Source organism: Ananas comosus, linkage group 21 (assembly GCF_001540865.1).
Source record: "Ananas comosus cultivar F153 linkage group 21, ASM154086v1, whole genome shotgun sequence".
Lineage (NCBI taxonomy): Eukaryota > Viridiplantae > Streptophyta > Magnoliopsida > Poales > Bromeliaceae > Ananas > Ananas comosus.
Window position 1 is genome coordinate 867,230 of NC_033641.1, and position 17,006 is coordinate 884,235.

Here is a 17,006-nt window from a genome sequence, read left to right on the forward strand (position 1 = left end):
TTTAGATCTTTTATTAATGAATTTGATACGATAACATTCCGGCACGTGGAGAATAACGCATTCTCTGCGATAGAAAATATCTCTTGCATATTTGACTTGATCAGAAGTACGGACCACGAACCTTAGCAAAGTGATCAAGCACATCGAAATTATGGTTATGAACACCAATTAAACAATTCGTCTCATTAAACTAATCACGATCATATATCATGAAGGTGTGTGAAAAGGATTTTGCTTTGCCATGCACTTTGAAAAGTTTCATTGAAAGAGATTTGCCAAATTGAGACTTCATATTAGGTTTTCAAAATTGATGTGAACTTGTGGGAATTTAGGTTCCTTGTTGTTGTTAACTAACTTAGTATTGGTCCAATTTACGATTATTTTAGCTTTGATTCTGACTTAGAAGCGTTTTTTTGGTAACGACAAATAATATGTTTTCAACAAGACTATTTCTAAAAGAAGCAATATGATTGTCCCAATAAATGCTTTATCTTTAGAACAACAATTATGTGGTTAAAAAATAAATATTGTAGCCAGTAATTAACTGGTGAAAATGTATAAAAACTTACTTTTTTGTAGGTCATTTGGAAACAATTAATATTGCAAATAAAATTTAGTTTATTTGATTCCAACCTCTCAACTAATATCTTATATATCCTATTTATGTTCGAAAACTCTATTGAAAAAAAAGGATTAATTTACATAAGTTCCTGCAAATATAGTGAATGACAAATATATCTCTACAACATTCAACTTGCATATGTTGTTTCTATAAAAGTTCTAAGATTTTCAAATATGTCCTTTTGGTTTGTTACCATTAGAGAACCATTTATATTTTCAATTTTGCCATCACAAATATATTCTTCTAAAAGTCATAACAGTATGATATAAAGGGGTGAAAATGTCAAAACTAACCAGAATTAAATATTTAACCTATGGTTAACTAAAATTTTCTAATGGATTCTATCAGCAGAGATATAGTTAAAAATATCAGAACTTTTGTAGGAACGACATATGAAAATTGAACTTTGTAGGAATATATTTGCGTTCACTATGTTTGCAGGGATATGTATGAAATTGATCCTAAAAAATAATGATTTTTTTCTTTCTATATATTTAATCTAATAAAATATTCTAATAAAACATTCTATAATTGTTTCGACAAGATATGTGAAGTACATATAGAATTAATAAAAAGAGATCTTTATAAAATCAATCAACACATTCTATTATTTAAAATTCCCTATATTTTTATTTGGGTTAAATTTTAGTGTATACTTTTAAATTTTAAAAGAACCTATACATCCTTCTAAATTTTTAGTACCTAACAAAAAAACCTTCTTGTGAATGTATTGTCATCTATATAAGAGTTAAAATGCTTTTCTCTTTCTCTATTTTTATTTTAATTGTCTCCTTTAATTTTATACCACACATACGTAATGTAATCTCAATCTCCACGTATACTAATGCTACAAAATGTTGAGAGTTTACTAATCCTTTTAATTTTTTAGTAAATTAATAGAAAAAGTGATAAGGCAACGGAAGAAAAGATAGCTATTTGATTCAAATTGTTGTAAAATTAGAATACAAAGTGGTTTACAAATCTACCACAATATATATATATATNAGAGAGGTATTTTTGCAAGGTATTGAAAATTTAGAAGGATATATAGATTATTTTAAAATTTTTTTAAAAATATAATATTGATTATTTATAAATTTTTAAAAGGTCCACTAGTATTTATTCCTTTTTATTTTTAATTTCCTACTCTCTAAGGCCATTGGGCTCTCTTAGTTTCATGAAGGTCATAATTGGTCTAAAATGGGTTTCCATAAAGTGTATTGTTTCAAGTTGGGCTTTGGAAAATGCAAGATCTAATCTAATCTCAATTCAAAATATTTAAAAAATAAAACTTTGTATACACCAAACTCTTGTTTTGTATTTGCCACATGTTCAAGTTCCTTAGAAATGTTACTCTTTAAAAATATTGATGTATTGATATATATAATATAGAGGTTTTCTGATTTATTCATACGATTGTTAGATGCTTCATACGTCATACGTACGTATGTATTTTTTAACTGCCCTCAAAGATTACTGACAGAATTTACCCCTTTCGTTATTCAGTTTACCGTAAATTAAATTCGTCTGTAATTTCATTTTAACCGAACATTATTATAACTTTTGTATCCTCTTACGTACTAGTACGAAAATTTAAATAGTCAACAAAATAAACCAAAAAATGGAATAATTATTGTGAAATTTTTCAACAAAATAAATTTAAAAAAATAAAAATAAAGTGATGCGTTTGCCGGGAGTCGAACCCGGGTCTATTGCTTGGAAGGCAATTATCCTAACCGTTGGACTACAAACGCAATTATAGTTTTAGGTTAAAATGGTAATGTAATTTACTAAATGGATTATAATAATTCACACTAAATTACTCTTAAATCAATTAATACCCAGCAAAAAATTATACAAAAAAAAAAAAAAAAAAACATGTGACCAACTCAATCTGCAACGTCTCGTAGAAATTGAGCAACGCCCCTTTTATAACTCGCCTGTATCAAATACTATTTCACCATTTCTTATCAATTCAATATTGCTCGCGTAAAAAATCAAAAAATGTTAATCATTCGAACCAAAGTGTCTACCTACATTGTAGAAGCTCAATCTTGGGAGCTAGAACATGTAGCTCGCGAACGAAGCGACCCCGACGACCCGACCCCGAGTAATCTCAAGGTGCGGGAGCACGAAATGAGTCGGATAGACCGATCTCCAGAAGTTAACATCCCGTATTCGAACTAGAGATGTCAATGGGTATGGATATCGGAAATTTTATTCGAACCCGAATCCGAATTAAACGGATATATCCGACGAATATGGATATGGATTCGGATTCGGATATGGATATCAAAAATAGAAATCCGACGGATATGGATTCGGATATGGATTTTGACTGTATCCGACCCGAACCTTAACCCGACCCGAATCCGAATTTATTTTGTATTATATATAATATATATATATAAATTTGATGTTATATTTGAATTTGTATTTTAAAAATTTAAATTTAATATAATATATTTTGAAATATTGAAAAAAGAAATAATTGTTTCGGGTTCAAATTTTCGGGTTCGNGTGTAGAAATATCCAAATCACGTGAAATTTTGATAGAAAATTCTTTATACTATATAAAACAAGATCAATATCTTTGATTTAAAATTTTAATGTCATACTATTACATTTTGTAAGATTTTTATTTTCAGCCATTGATTTTGAGCCCCTTCGATCACTAGGCAAATGATATCATAAAATCATAAAATTTATTTTCTTGGTACTTCAAATACTCTAGATCAAGTTTAACGGAGCCGATCGACGATTCGAAAGTCGCAACATCGAAAACGAGCTGGAAGCACAGAAGGTTCCGTGCTTCCGATAGCATAGTAGCCTCACTCTATATATATATATATATATATATATATATATATATTAATGGTGTGATTCTTGGCGATCGCAAAAAAGAAAATATTAATAGATGAGTGATGAAAAGTTAAAAGAGAGGTATTTTTGCAAGGTATTGAAAATTTAGAAGGATATATAGATTATTTTAAATTTTTTTTAAAAATATAATATTGATTATTTATAAATTTTTAAAAGATACACTAGTATTTATTCCTTTTTATTTTTAATTACCTACTCTCCAAGGCCATTGGGCTTTCCTAGTTTCATGAAGGCCATAATTGGTCTAAAATGGGTTTCCACAAAGTGTATTGTTTCAAGTTGGGCTTTGGAAAATGCAAGATCTAATCTAATCTCAATTCAAAATATTTAAAAAATAAAACTTTGTATACACCAAACTCTTGTTTTGTATTTGCCACATGTTCAAGTTCCTTAGAAATGTTACTCTTTAAAAATATTGATGTATTGATATATATAATATAAAGGTTTTCTGATTTATTCATACGATTGTTAGATGCTTCATACGTCATACGTACGTACGTATTTTTTAAGTGTTTTATTTGTTTTCTTTACATACTATGAAATTTACCCCTTTCGTTATTCAGTTTACCGTAAATTAAATTCATCTGTAATTTCATTTTAACCGAACATTATTATAACTTTTGTATCCTCTTACGTACTAGTACGAAAATTTTAAATAGTCAACAAAATAAACCAAAAAATGGAATAATTATTGTGAAATTTTTCAACAAAATAAAAAAAAAAAAAATGAAGTGATGCGTTTGCCGGGAGTCGAACCCGGGTCTATTGCTTGGAAGGCAATTATCCTAACCGTTGGACTACAAACGCAATTATAATCTTAAATTAAAATGCTAATGTAATTTACTAAATGGATTATAATAATTCACACTAAATTACTCTTAAATCAATTAATACCCAGCAAAAAATTATACAAAGAAAAAAAAACATGTGACCAACTCAATCTGTAACGTCGCGTAGAAATTGAGCAGCGCCCCCTTTATAACTCGCCTGTATCAAATACTATTTCACCATTTCTTATTGATTCAATGTTGCTCGCGTAGAAAATCAAAAAATATTAATCATTCAAACCAAAGTGTCTACCTACATTGTACGTAGAAGCTCAATCTTGGGAGCTAGAACATGTAGCTCGCGAACGAAGCGACCCCGACGATCCGACCCCGAGTAATCTCAAGGTGCGGGAGCGCGAAATGAGTCGGATAGACTGATCCCCAGAAGTTAACATCCTGTATTCGAACAGAAGAGATTCAACAATCGAAATTCAATTTCGGCGCACGAAAAAAGAAGTTAGAATTTGCAACTGAGTACTAAATTTTGAGGTGCCATCACAGCTAGTCTAAAGTCGGCAACCGTAGGGCCGGCTTCCTCTGAACAAGCAGAGGCTCTCGATGCCGGCATTGTTCACCAGATGGTCCACTAATAAGAAATCAAAGAAAACCAAGTCTTCATTTAAAAGTGCAAAAAGAAAAAGTTTTGTTTATCTTTAAAAAAAAGAAAAAGAAAAACTTCAAATATCCCATTGTGGTTTCTCTCTTTCTCACTTTAGTATCCTGTGATTTAAAGTGTATCAAGTTAGTACCATGTGATTTCGCACTTTCTCACTTTAGTATCCTGTGGTTTAAAGTGTATCAAGTTAGTACCCTGTGGTTTCGCACTTTCTCACTTTAGTACCCTGTGTTTTAATATTTTATTAAGAAAAAAATAAAATCACAGAGTACTAACTTGATATAAAATAAAACCATATGGTACTAACTTGATGCAAAAATAAAACCACAGAGTACTAACTTGATATAAAAATAAAACCACAGAGTACTAAATTGATACACTTTAAACCACAAGGTACTAAAGTAAGAAAGTGCGAAACCACATGATACTAACTTGATACACTTTAAGCCACAGAATACTAAAATGAAAAGAACGAAACCATAGGGGAGGTTTTGAAATTTTCCCTAAAAAAAAATGCATGAGTAAGAGGAAAACCGTAAATTTTTTATATCTAAAAGCTTAACCTTTTAAAGTATAACGATTATTTCACATGATATCAGGACAGGAAGTTTAAATTCGAGATAACGGTTACTTCACATAATATTAGAGCAGAAGATTTTAAATTCGAGTGATGCCAGATTCCTAATATTTTTAAGCTTTTAAAATAACAACGATAATTTTACATGATATCAGAGCAGAAAATCTTAAGTTCGAGTCACGCCAGGCGCCTAACATTATTAATTTTTTTCCATTTAATTCAAGTTCACATCATGATCAGCATATTTAACAATATAAAATTTACACCTAATAAATAGTAACTGTACAGGGAGTGTTACTCTTTATTCTATTAAAAAAATTACTTTATCCTTACTCCCTAATTAAAACAAGTGCACATATATAACAAAATATTTTTGTATCCAAACACTTTTACAAAATTACCACAAAATGATCGAAACACACGAGTCTCGCTCCAAAAAACATCCTTTATTTGGCACATCTATTTACCGAACCAGTGACATTTACATTATGTAATTTTACTACAAACATACATGCATATATACACATCCAGGTTTTGGTTAACTTATATATGATACTGATGCTCTCATTTCGTTGATACAACACCTGGAATTCGCAAAAACACATGCTTCAAAAAAAAAAAAAAAAAAAAAAAAAAAAAAAAAAAAAAAAAAAAAAAAAAAAAAAAAACTTTGCTACTCGTTTTTTATGTCGGGGGAGTGCGAGGAGGAGGGGTAGAGCACGGCCTTGGCGCTGCTGAGGTCGAGGATCGTCTTGACGGGGGCGTCGCCGGGCGGGGGGGGCGACGTAGAGCACGCGGAAGCACCAGTCGAACACCTCGGGCGCGAACACCCACCACAGGTGGAGCACCCGGAACCAGGCCGGCACCGTCACCCGCCGCTCCCCGCGCCGCGCCGCCTCCACCATGCACCGCGCGCACTCCGCCGCGTACTCCATCGGGAACAGACATACCTGCGCCTGCATTAACGTGCAAAACTTATCTGAAGTAAGAACTATTTTAGATTTACGACTACATAGTTTTTTAATTTGTTTCATTTGAATCAATCAATTGTATTTTAATTAACTTCAAAATTTAAACTAATTACTTAATTATATTTAATTTCATACGTATATACTTGTAACTAGTTATTTCATTAAAGTTTCGTCCATTTAATCTCATCCATATTTTTCATTTTATATTTTTTACACATATTGTAGCTATAATAATGCACGCGAGGTTTTGGAAGCATTTTGTAGCTATAATATGCAAGTTCTAATTTACATTTTACTAGAGTTAGCCACTCAATTGTGTTTAATTCGCCCTAAGATTTGAATAAATCATTTTTTTAGCAATTTGAAATGGGTTTCGAAACTTTAAAAACTTCGCTTTAATTCATTGCCTAATTTTATCTTAACCATCACATTTTGTGTTATTACTTGATAGATTATTATTGAAGTTTTGGCGACAAAAATGACAGGAATCAAAAATCAAAACTTTTAAAATATGGATGCTTATTTCAAATTCAAATTGCGATTTAAGGAGATTCATATATATAAATTCACTTGCTCATTTCAAATTCAAGCTTCAAAAATCTATTTTCCTTGACAATTAATTTCAACAAAATTGAATTCAGCTTTCCAAGCAAGAAGCTCACGTAATTTCGCTTCCGGCCCCAGCGAAAAGCTTCAAAATTAAATAGCCTCAAAACACATTATTTTCTATTTTTGGTTTATCAAAATTTCTATTTTTTTTTTCTTTGCTAAACATTTCTAGCTAGAAAGAAACTTTTTTTCTCATTGACATAAACTTTGGTGTATAACTAAAGAATTAAATACAAGTTTAGGGAAACTAAAACTACATAAAATCCCATAAAATCAAGTTTTTCGAAAACAATATATTTAGTAGAGAGGCTTACATCTCTCAACTCCTGGTTAATCTCCATCCTCCCATCCTTGGTTAAGAACTTCCCTTTCGTCATCTCGGATTCGATGAAGCTGGGAGTTGCAATCGTGATTCCGACCTCGTTGCCGAGCTCGATCCGCAACGTCTCGTAGAAGTTTATGAGCGCCGCCTTACTAGCCTGTGTTTGTAAACACCTGATGTTAAATATAAAATATATAAACATCCTTCTCTGATACCTTAAACTATTAGAGATAAATGATTATTTCGTATTATTTAATATAGTATTCTACCAGCGTAAGCTTTTTAATTAATACCCATATTAAATAATGAAAACAATCGTTTTCTTCAAAAACAAAAGCTGATATAGAGAATGATATTTAGATATATTTTTTATTAAACACCTAATAGTTTAAGCGGTAAGGCGTGGTGTTGGAATTTCTTAGTTTATCGGTTTGAAAAGAATAATCCAAGAAAATACCACGTGAATTTTTAAAAGTAGAAGGTAATCGATCAATCTTTCAACCAACTACGTGTTGGCTTAAATGGGCCAGCATCCTGCCCTGTGGCGGGAGGCCATGTGGGCCGAGTCATGTTCGAAATGGCGTGAGACTGGGTTGGGCCGAGTCATGTTCGAAGTGGCGTGAGGCCAGATGGGTCGAGTCACAATCGAGACCCGTGGGCGCTGTTTCTGTACGCTTTAAGTAAATTGGTTGCGTATTTCTAATAGCTCGAGCTTTTAGGATTAATGGTTAGCGCCAACGATTCGACACTACGTACTGCATCCCAACTTTAACACAAATTCTAAAAATGTTGTTAGTACGTGACAGTCACATAAACATTGAATCGAAGAAAAGAATGTTTGAGATTGCTCACATTGTAGAAGCTCTGCCTTGGCAAAGGCAACCACCCAGAGGCCGAGGAGTTCACTACGATCCTCCCTTTGGTCTTCTTGAGGTGCGAAAGCGCGTAATGCGTCGGATAAACCGATCCCCAGAAGTTCACATCCTACATACAATTATATAATATATAATAAATTACGTTTGTGTATAACACATAGGTTGTTGACAATTATACACAAAGTTGAGCTTAATCAAACTAGAATTACGAATTGAGCTTGAAATTTTCGATTCGCCGATTCTAATCATATACGCATTTACATTTCATTACCATTACGGGTGTGAATTTGGTTACATCGGGAGCCTCATCGAACAAGCAAACGTTCGCTATGCCCGCATTGTTAACCAGATGATCCACTATACTCCGTCGGATCACCAAAAGTTCGCAAAAGAGATCGAACAGAAAACAAAATAGTTAAATTAGACATAACTAGTACTCTCGACAAAGATCTGCAAATCGATTACTTTGTGGACCACTTACGACGGCCGAAGTGCGCGATGACGGCGCCAACAAACCGTTGGCAATCCTCGGGCTTGGCGACGTCAGCTGGAATGACGAGGACGTCCGGCAACCCCAGGTCCCGCGCCCTCTCCGCCACCTCTTGGAGGCTCCCTTCTCTCCTCGCCACGAGAACCAATGCCGCCCCCTTCTTCGCATATTCGTATGCTAGTTGCTGAGAATGTAACAATTATATAACAAGATATTTGAATATGTATGTAAAAATTAATGTATAGAGAAAAAAAAATGATCAGAGCTCATCTGAACTTTAGTGCATTTTAAAATAGCCAAAATTTTAAAAAGAGTAGTTTTAGTACATATTTTGATGATATTTTGATACTAAAGTAGTTGAACCATAAATGTTCTGATTCCATAAAGTAGTTCTTATATTGTTTACAGAATATATCCATCGGACTAGCAAAATTTCCATCAAATTATAAAATATTCCATAAAAAATGTTAATAATATACTATGATATTATATAGTATGGTAGAATCATTAACTTCTGAAGCTCGTGTACGCTTATTTAAATTACTTTATAAACGACCCCGCCAACTAGTGCTAAAGACTTGTTAGACCTGAACCAGTAGTCCAAAATGCTTTAGCTCAGAGATCAGTTCTAGTGTATTAACCACAAATATATTAAGCCTTTCACACACTATCATATATATTTTTAATGTGAGATTATTGGAGTGTTGTGTACTTCTCCTATTTTAGGCCCTAACATTTTTGTCAGCTCAATTATACATAGCTCAAAATCACAAGATAATATGAGGCTCACCGTACACTTTTGACTGGTTAACCAACTCTGATATCAACTGTACCAACCTAACCCACTAACACTAAAACTTGTTGGCTGGAACCACTTGCCCAAAATGGTATTAATTTGTGTTATATATAGTAATTTGTGTTATGTAAAGTGTATATATATATATATATATATATATATATATATATATATATATATATAACCATAGCCCTTCGCAAGATTACATACTCCACAAAGTCTAATTTTCTTTCATACCCTAATATTAAAAAGCTCAATTTCTTACTTATAATGCTTATTTTATACTTAGAACTTATTTGGCGTTACTATAGAAAATAGTGTTGTTTAATGAATTGCTATCTGAGTAGTAATCTTCTATATTAATACCCGCCAGCAAGGGCTACTTCTGTCTGTGTAATACTGCAAGAGAAGCTTCTGCTTTTAAAGATCACAATGCGAGATTTTGCTTTACATTACCATTAGTTGAAAAAATAATCAGGTACAATAAACAAAAACAGTCGTAAATTGTTACTATAAATCTTACAATAATAAATGACTAAATAATATGATTCGCATTATCAGAACAGCACAAACTATTATAGTAAAATTGATTTAACAAAAGTAACCTCGCCGATGCCAGAGGAGGCGCCGGTGATGAGAACCACCTTGTGGGTCAAGTCCTCGGGGAAGAGCGAGTACAAGAAGGAGAGGAGGAGCTTATACAAGTAGAGAGGAGGAACCAACAGGAACAGAGCTACTAAAGCCATGGGGGGAGCCACCACGTTCATTAGCTTGTTGATCAAATCCATGGTCATGTGTTCTTTTTCTTTTCTTTTTTTTTTTTTGTGTGTGTGTTTGGAGAAGAGGAGAGGAGGTTTCAAGGAGTGTAGAGTGTGGAGAGGGAGAGGAGAAGCGTTATTATTATTATTTTATTATTATTATTATTATTATTATTATTTTGCTTGGCACGTGTGCGTGCAAGCATGCATGAATGAGGGGACACGTGGAGAGGGGGTGGGCACACGTGCCAAAGAGTAGCAGTGGTTTGGAATTAAGAACTCATCAATAGTTATCCCGAACGCAGTTTCTCGATCAAGTTATTACTATAAATAAATTAAAATGTATTATATATATTTTTTTTTTTTCAGAAAAATAATAATTTATTAAACTTTTTCAAAGCCGAGAAATTAAGTATAATCATATTAATAAAAAATCTCTTCATTAAATAATAGTATTAGTGACAATACCCTTTTTAAGATCATAGATTTTGCATGAAAGGATTGTTTGTAATGGCAACCAAATTCTATAATTTAAACTTTAGTGTTTGAGTCTTATATAATAGAGATAAACAGGGAAAAAGAAAAAAATCGAACTCTATAAAATTAATTTTAAATGATTGATTAAAAGTTTCAAGATCCACATTTCCTATACCATATCAAAGAACAAGAAAGCCCATAATGCAAGTGTGGACATAGAAGAGTTTACGTAATTTAGCAAACAAATAAATCTTAGTTCACGTCTAATATATAGTTTCTATAGTTTATATATAATATAATATTATTATATTTACAAAATAGCTATAATAATGATACAACAAGAACCGCAAAATAGAGAAACCCCACTAAAATACTTGTTTACTTTCACATCATTTCCGGCAATATGACATACATCTGAATTGACAATCTATACCGTAACTATTTTAATATTTTATATTTCAAATTTTATAATTTTTCAACATAAGTGGCCCGAATTCAAGTAGTCTTAAAATTGACTACTTTTAATGACTGAATTTGAGACTGTTTGATCGCGGGGCAAACAATGTCGGAAAAATACAAAATTTGAGTCTTATAAAGTTTAAATAGTCTGAATCATGTTTAACGGTGCCGATCGTCAATTCAAATGCCCCATCGCCGAGAATAACACGAAAGTAAACGCCTCCGTTTACTTCTAGAAGCATTGTATCTGTACTCTAAATAGAGAGTTTAGTTTGCTTTCTCCATCTTTTTAGCGGGAAACCGAAGGAGCAAAGTACATGCAGATCGGCGGGTTGATCCGAAAGATCGATAATATGGCAGAAGGAACGGTCCAGATCCCGTCGCCGCAGATCAAGCCGGAGGCGACGGCACCGGCGTACTCGTCGGCCTCCTTAGGGTTCACGCGCTCCCACATGAACAATATCACCGTCCCGACGAACATGTCGATCGCGAAGTACGCCCCGATGTAGAAGGGAATCGCCACCGCCATCGGTATCGGAATGAACTTCGACACGTTCTTCGGCGCGACGTCCCTCAAGAGGTTGACCGCCAATGCCGCGACGAAGAAGCCAGCGCAGATCGCGAGGCAGTGCTTGGGGAGCGCCGAGAAGCCCTCGATGCCGAGTATGGCCATCTCGCGGTAGATGACGGCGTAGGGCGCCTTGTACACGCCGTCGGGGGCGCCGATGTCGAAGGCGGTCCAGAAGAGCCAGAACGTCAGCGGCGCGATCAGGCAGCCGAGCGCCGTCCCCGCCAGCTGCGACACGAACATCGACCGCGGAGACGAGAAAGTGAGGTACCCCGTCTTGAAGTCCTGCGTCCGCGTAGGCGCGAAAACAGATCAGTTGGTGACTACAAAAAGGCGTTTTTGCGCGCCAAACATGTACTAAAACCATACAAGTAGATCAGAATACAGTTAAGTAGAGAATAAAACCAATTTTAGTTTATTCTGGACATAATAACTGCTGTTGTATTTTGTTATATGAATGCGCATTCACGTAATCAAAATGGATTATGCGGATAATGAATCTAAAACTCGAGTTTGTAAGCTAGATAGGGCAGATATTTATATTCTATACCTGCATGAGGTCGGCGGCGGTGGACACGATGGACATCATCACGCCGCAAGCGGCGAGCCCGGCAATGACGCCGCCGTTCTTGCCGACTAAGGAAGCGAATATGAAGAGGCCGATCTTGCCGTAGGTGGAGGCCAAGTTCCAGTCGGTGAGGCCTGTGCCGTAGGAGTTGCAGAAGGCGAGGGCGGGGGCCACGACGTAGCACGCGAGAACGAGGTACCACTTGACCTGCGGGAAGATTGTCGGTATGGTCGCTGTGGATATTGCTGCGAGTGCGACGTAGCCGGAGGCCGCGAGCCAGGAAGGTATGCTGTCTTTCACGAAGATTTCGTTTCGGAGCTTTTCCTCGTTCGGCAACTGATCAGAGCTCTCCTCAGCTGTGGATATGAATTTAAAAAAAAAAAACTTAATTGGATGCGGTAAATTAAACTACATAACGGCCGCGGGATAACTTTACGAGGGTATTTGCACAATTTCATATATTTGCAGAGTTACATATGCCAAAAAACATAACAACAAAAAACAAAAACAATCCACAAGCGTAGAACCAAGTAAAACATTTTTTTTTTAGGACGGGTCTTCTTGAGATGCACCTCTTCCCTGCCATTGGATCTCATCACTCCATAAACGTAATGCTTTAATATTTGTACGGAATAAAGTGTCGTGCTAGAGAAAGGTGTGTATAAAAAGACCAGTCTGATAATAGGAGTATGGCTCCACAACCGGCATTGTGCTTACCTTTTGCAGATGTTGCGACAATCGGAAGAGCGTCCTGCTTTGAGCGCGCGTTCATTACCTCCTTTCCAGTGATCAGAATTATCTTAATCAAGTTGTAAAGGCCGTCCCCAAGTATTAGAGATATGGCTATAAAAACCTGCGGCGGAGCATACACAGATTAGCAATTCCGTCGATATAAACCAATGATAGGATATGAGAAGTTTAGTAAAGCATGGGAAGCGGAATTCGCCTGGTTCATAAAAAGCCATAAAATGTTGGCTGTAATCGCAACAACGTACGAGTGCTTATATTTCATTTGATGCACAATTTAGTTTCTTCATTCATTTTCTTTTCGGTCGCACATTAGAAACAGCATGATGATACGGTTCGCGCAACAGATCCAACCTGTTTGTAATCCGGTCCCTAAAACTAGAACATTATTTGTATAAAAAAAAGGATAGATTTTCACATACACCAGGCTAAAAATGTACATTCCAAATCAGTGCAAAGTGCAAAATTTTATCAATGATCACACAATACACCCGAGCTAATACAATATTATGAGGAATTGAGCTAGAATACTTTTAGAAGCACCACTTCCTTGGTGCTTCTAAGTTTTTAGCCCTTGGATCTACTTCTTAATTATTAATAGCCTTTGGATCAAACACTATTCCACCTACCACCATCTACCACCATCATTCCAACCCTACATTTCTTCATCCAAAGGCTAAAAACTCAAAAGCACCACCTCTTTGGTGCTTTTGGAAGTATTCTAGCTCAACTCATATTATGAGTGCCATTTTCAACATTTTGTAGTTTCTTCTCATAAGAAAACTAAGGAAAATCTTGTAGTCATTTGACTGTTCCAAAATGCTTAGCAAGAAAAATCGCGAAAAAAGTCGAATTCATTGAACTAAGGCTATTAAGAAAACTAAGGAAAATCTTTTGGAAGTATTCTAGCTCAACTCATATTATGAGTGCCATTTTCAACATTTTGTAGTTTCTTCTCATAAGCAAACTAAGGAAAATCTTGTAGTCATTTGACTGTTCCAAAATGCTCAGCAAGAAGAATCGCGAAAAATGTCGAATTCATTGAACTTGTGATAGTTTCGTTTTCCAATTCAGAGAGGAACACATACCAAGACTATTGCAATTCATGGATAAGATACAACGAAGGTTGCGCTAATGGCATAAGTTTTTAAAACCATATATGATGTGTCTCCTAATTCATTCATTCATTCATATCAGTAAGATAAAGTTGTTGCTTTTAAGGCACTACATGTGTATTTATTACACCATACCTTGTACCCATAGAGACCTCTGAAGTCATTGCTTCCGAGGTTATCAGGATACCAATCGCCTGCACGTGCGGTGATGAATGGCCAGAGAATACCCCACGATATAATGGCTCCCAAAAGAACAGAGCAATTAACAATATGAGGGCATATAAGACCGCATCCAAGATAAGTGGGACTGAAGTCAAAATAGAACCTGAAACAATTTAGAAAAAATAACAATAATAATGGTTTCAATAATAGCACCCTCTACTAGTGTGCTATTGACAATTGCAGCTTCCACGCTTAACGTAAAATGTTTACTGTAGGCAAGTTAGAGATCATAATATTACTACTCATGAATAGAGGTGAATGTAGAAGCTGTTCGATCGATCCGTCAGTGAAAAAGGAAAGATCTGCGGAGGAGATTAATGCACCAAAACTTACGTGTTCTTAAATGCTTCAAGGCCTAGTGTAGGAAAGTTGTCGAAGCCACAAGAATCCCCAACACCACTAAAGAACCACTTGAAGCAACTCCACAAGAAGCTAATGCTCAGATACTTACCAAGGCAATGAACTTGCTTTCTGCATTACATGTATTCCATGTAAGAGGTATCAGAGATCTAATCTGCAAGCAATTATTCAATAACCTTTCTATTTTTTTTAAGAAAAAAATCAACATAGATGGGTTATCGGATCAGCAAGCAAATTTAGAATAGTCGGGAAGAAAAAAAAAAAATCGCAAATGACTATGAATATGAATAACTTTACATTAGGAAACATTTACCACTTTATCTTACTGTTACCTGGCAAGCTCAGCTCCAGTATTAGTATGAAAGCTGTTTATAAGCAGGGCCGTTGCTGTCCCACTTGGATATGTAAGCTTATAATCAATAACCATCACCTACAATACATGACAAGTTCATTAAAATGTGGTCAAGAAGTGTCCCTTAAGAAATACATAAAATACAAACTAAAAACATCGAAGAGATATAATATAGCTAAACATACAAAGAAGAAGCGCCTTAAAGTAAACTGAAGTAAGAGTTGTGGATACCTTCCGTAGTGCGACGAGACTAAAGAGCCCAAGGAAGCTAACGACGAACATGAAACCAATCATCCAACCCAAGGAAGGATTTTTAACATCTTCCGCCCTGTTGCCCGGATAATCTGGTCCGATAAGTTCATACGTTCTCTGATCCATCGAAAGCATATACGACCCAAAGCCCCCTGTCAACTAAAGTGTAAATTAATTGAACCTTTCAAAAAGTTAAAAATAGCTTTCCTTAAAAAAATGTTATACTTTTGGAGATCAAAAAGATAAACTCCAAGCCACAAGTTAACAATGCCAACACTGCAAGGCCAAAATTTAACCAAGATACAATGAATTGAGCCTCAACACTCTTCTGAAGCATAATTTATGTGCATAAATCACATTTTAATTGAAAGTACGAAGAGGAAAGAACCAATAAGGAAAAAAAATCTCAATTAGATTGTTAACTGAGTCTAATCCATCGTCACGTAGCCAAAGTTGTTCTACATTTGATTAACTCCTGAATGAGGCTTGAAACTGGTTAAATTTGTCGAATTTGCCTGCTTATCTGCTCAAATTGAATCTTATGTTGCTCTGATCGATGTCGATTGATCACTTTTGGATTGAACCCCTAATTGGCTACTAATAGTAGTTTGGATTAGCCTCGTAATAGAACATAATTTATTTACGAAGTTCCTCTCCATTACGATCAGTACAACCCAAAATCCCATTTTCACTCAACACAAAAGCAATTTATTCATTTAATCAGTGATTCAAACCGTACATAATCAAATTAAATAAGAAATTCTAATATACAACCCAATTTGAATCAAAATTACGCAACAAATTCACCAAAAATCAAAGCAAATTGAGCAAAATTACCGCTAAAAGCCAACCCATAGCACGCGACCACGCACGTCTGGATCACCGTGTTCTCCTGCTTCGTGAAGGGCTTCGTCACGAACCCTATCCTCTCCACGAACCCCGTCCAGCTCTTCACAAGGAAGAACCCGAGGAGCCCCGCGGCGACATTGAGAGAGGGGATGATCCCCACGGTGAGATTGAGCTTGTGCGTGATGACACAAAAGAGCGTCCCCAGCATCGCGCTCACCACCAACCCCCTGATCGTGATCTGCTCCCTCCACGGCGGGATCTCCTCCTCCTCCGCCGCCGCCGCCGCCGCCCCGGGAGAAGGAAGCAGCGGCTCCCCGATCTCCGCCGCCGCCGAGGTGACCTCCGTCCCCATTTGGCGATCGCTTAGGGTTAGGGTTAGGGTTAGGGTTGCTTCGGGAGAGAGGAGAGAGGAGGAGGAGGAGGGAGAAGATTGGGGACGATGACGGTTGTGTTTGCTTTGAACGAGACGGTTGAGGCCAAAATATAACTTCTTTTGTATTGGATCCGGATGTATACCGGATGTATACTATTTGGTGCATCCGCGTCGTGATTGGTCCATTCTTGTGGGTCCCACGAGAGTATCTGGAGCTGACCAATCAGAGTCCAGGAGAACCGTGTTTGCTGTTGAGCGCTGAACATCGGTTGAAGCTATATCTCTTTCGCACTGCACCAGATCCGCTGTTGGTAACGT

General features: G+C 35.8%; 2 protein-coding genes and 2 non-coding genes across 4 annotated transcripts; all 4 read right to left on the minus strand.

Annotated features, from left to right (window-relative positions):
* Positions 2,305-2,376, minus strand: TRNAG-UCC. Its single transcript has one exon. It is a non-coding gene; the product is annotated as a tRNA-Gly (tRNA).
* TRNAG-UCC lies at positions 4,241-4,312 on the minus strand. The gene has a single exon. It is a non-coding gene; the product is annotated as a tRNA-Gly (tRNA).
* On the minus strand, positions 6,199-10,415 carry LOC109726739 (11-beta-hydroxysteroid dehydrogenase 1B-like). The gene is given in 7 exon segments (XM_020256525.1): positions 6,199-6,292; positions 6,294-6,481; positions 7,420-7,584; positions 8,280-8,411; positions 8,574-8,659; positions 8,784-8,976; positions 10,194-10,415. Coding segments are annotated over 7 exon segments (1,047 nt in total). The 5' UTR covers positions 10,383-10,415.
* On the minus strand, positions 11,034-16,766 carry LOC109726448 (probable metal-nicotianamine transporter YSL6). The gene is made up of 8 exons (XM_020256031.1): positions 16,304-16,766; positions 15,446-15,618; positions 15,195-15,292; positions 14,836-14,973; positions 14,416-14,605; positions 13,136-13,271; positions 12,401-12,774; positions 11,034-12,135 (listed from the first exon to the last, which is right to left on the minus strand). The coding sequence occupies exons 1-8, from the start codon at positions 16,665-16,667 to the stop codon at positions 11,572-11,574; spliced, it is 2,037 nt and encodes a 678-aa protein (XP_020111620.1). The 5' UTR covers positions 16,668-16,766; the 3' UTR covers positions 11,034-11,571.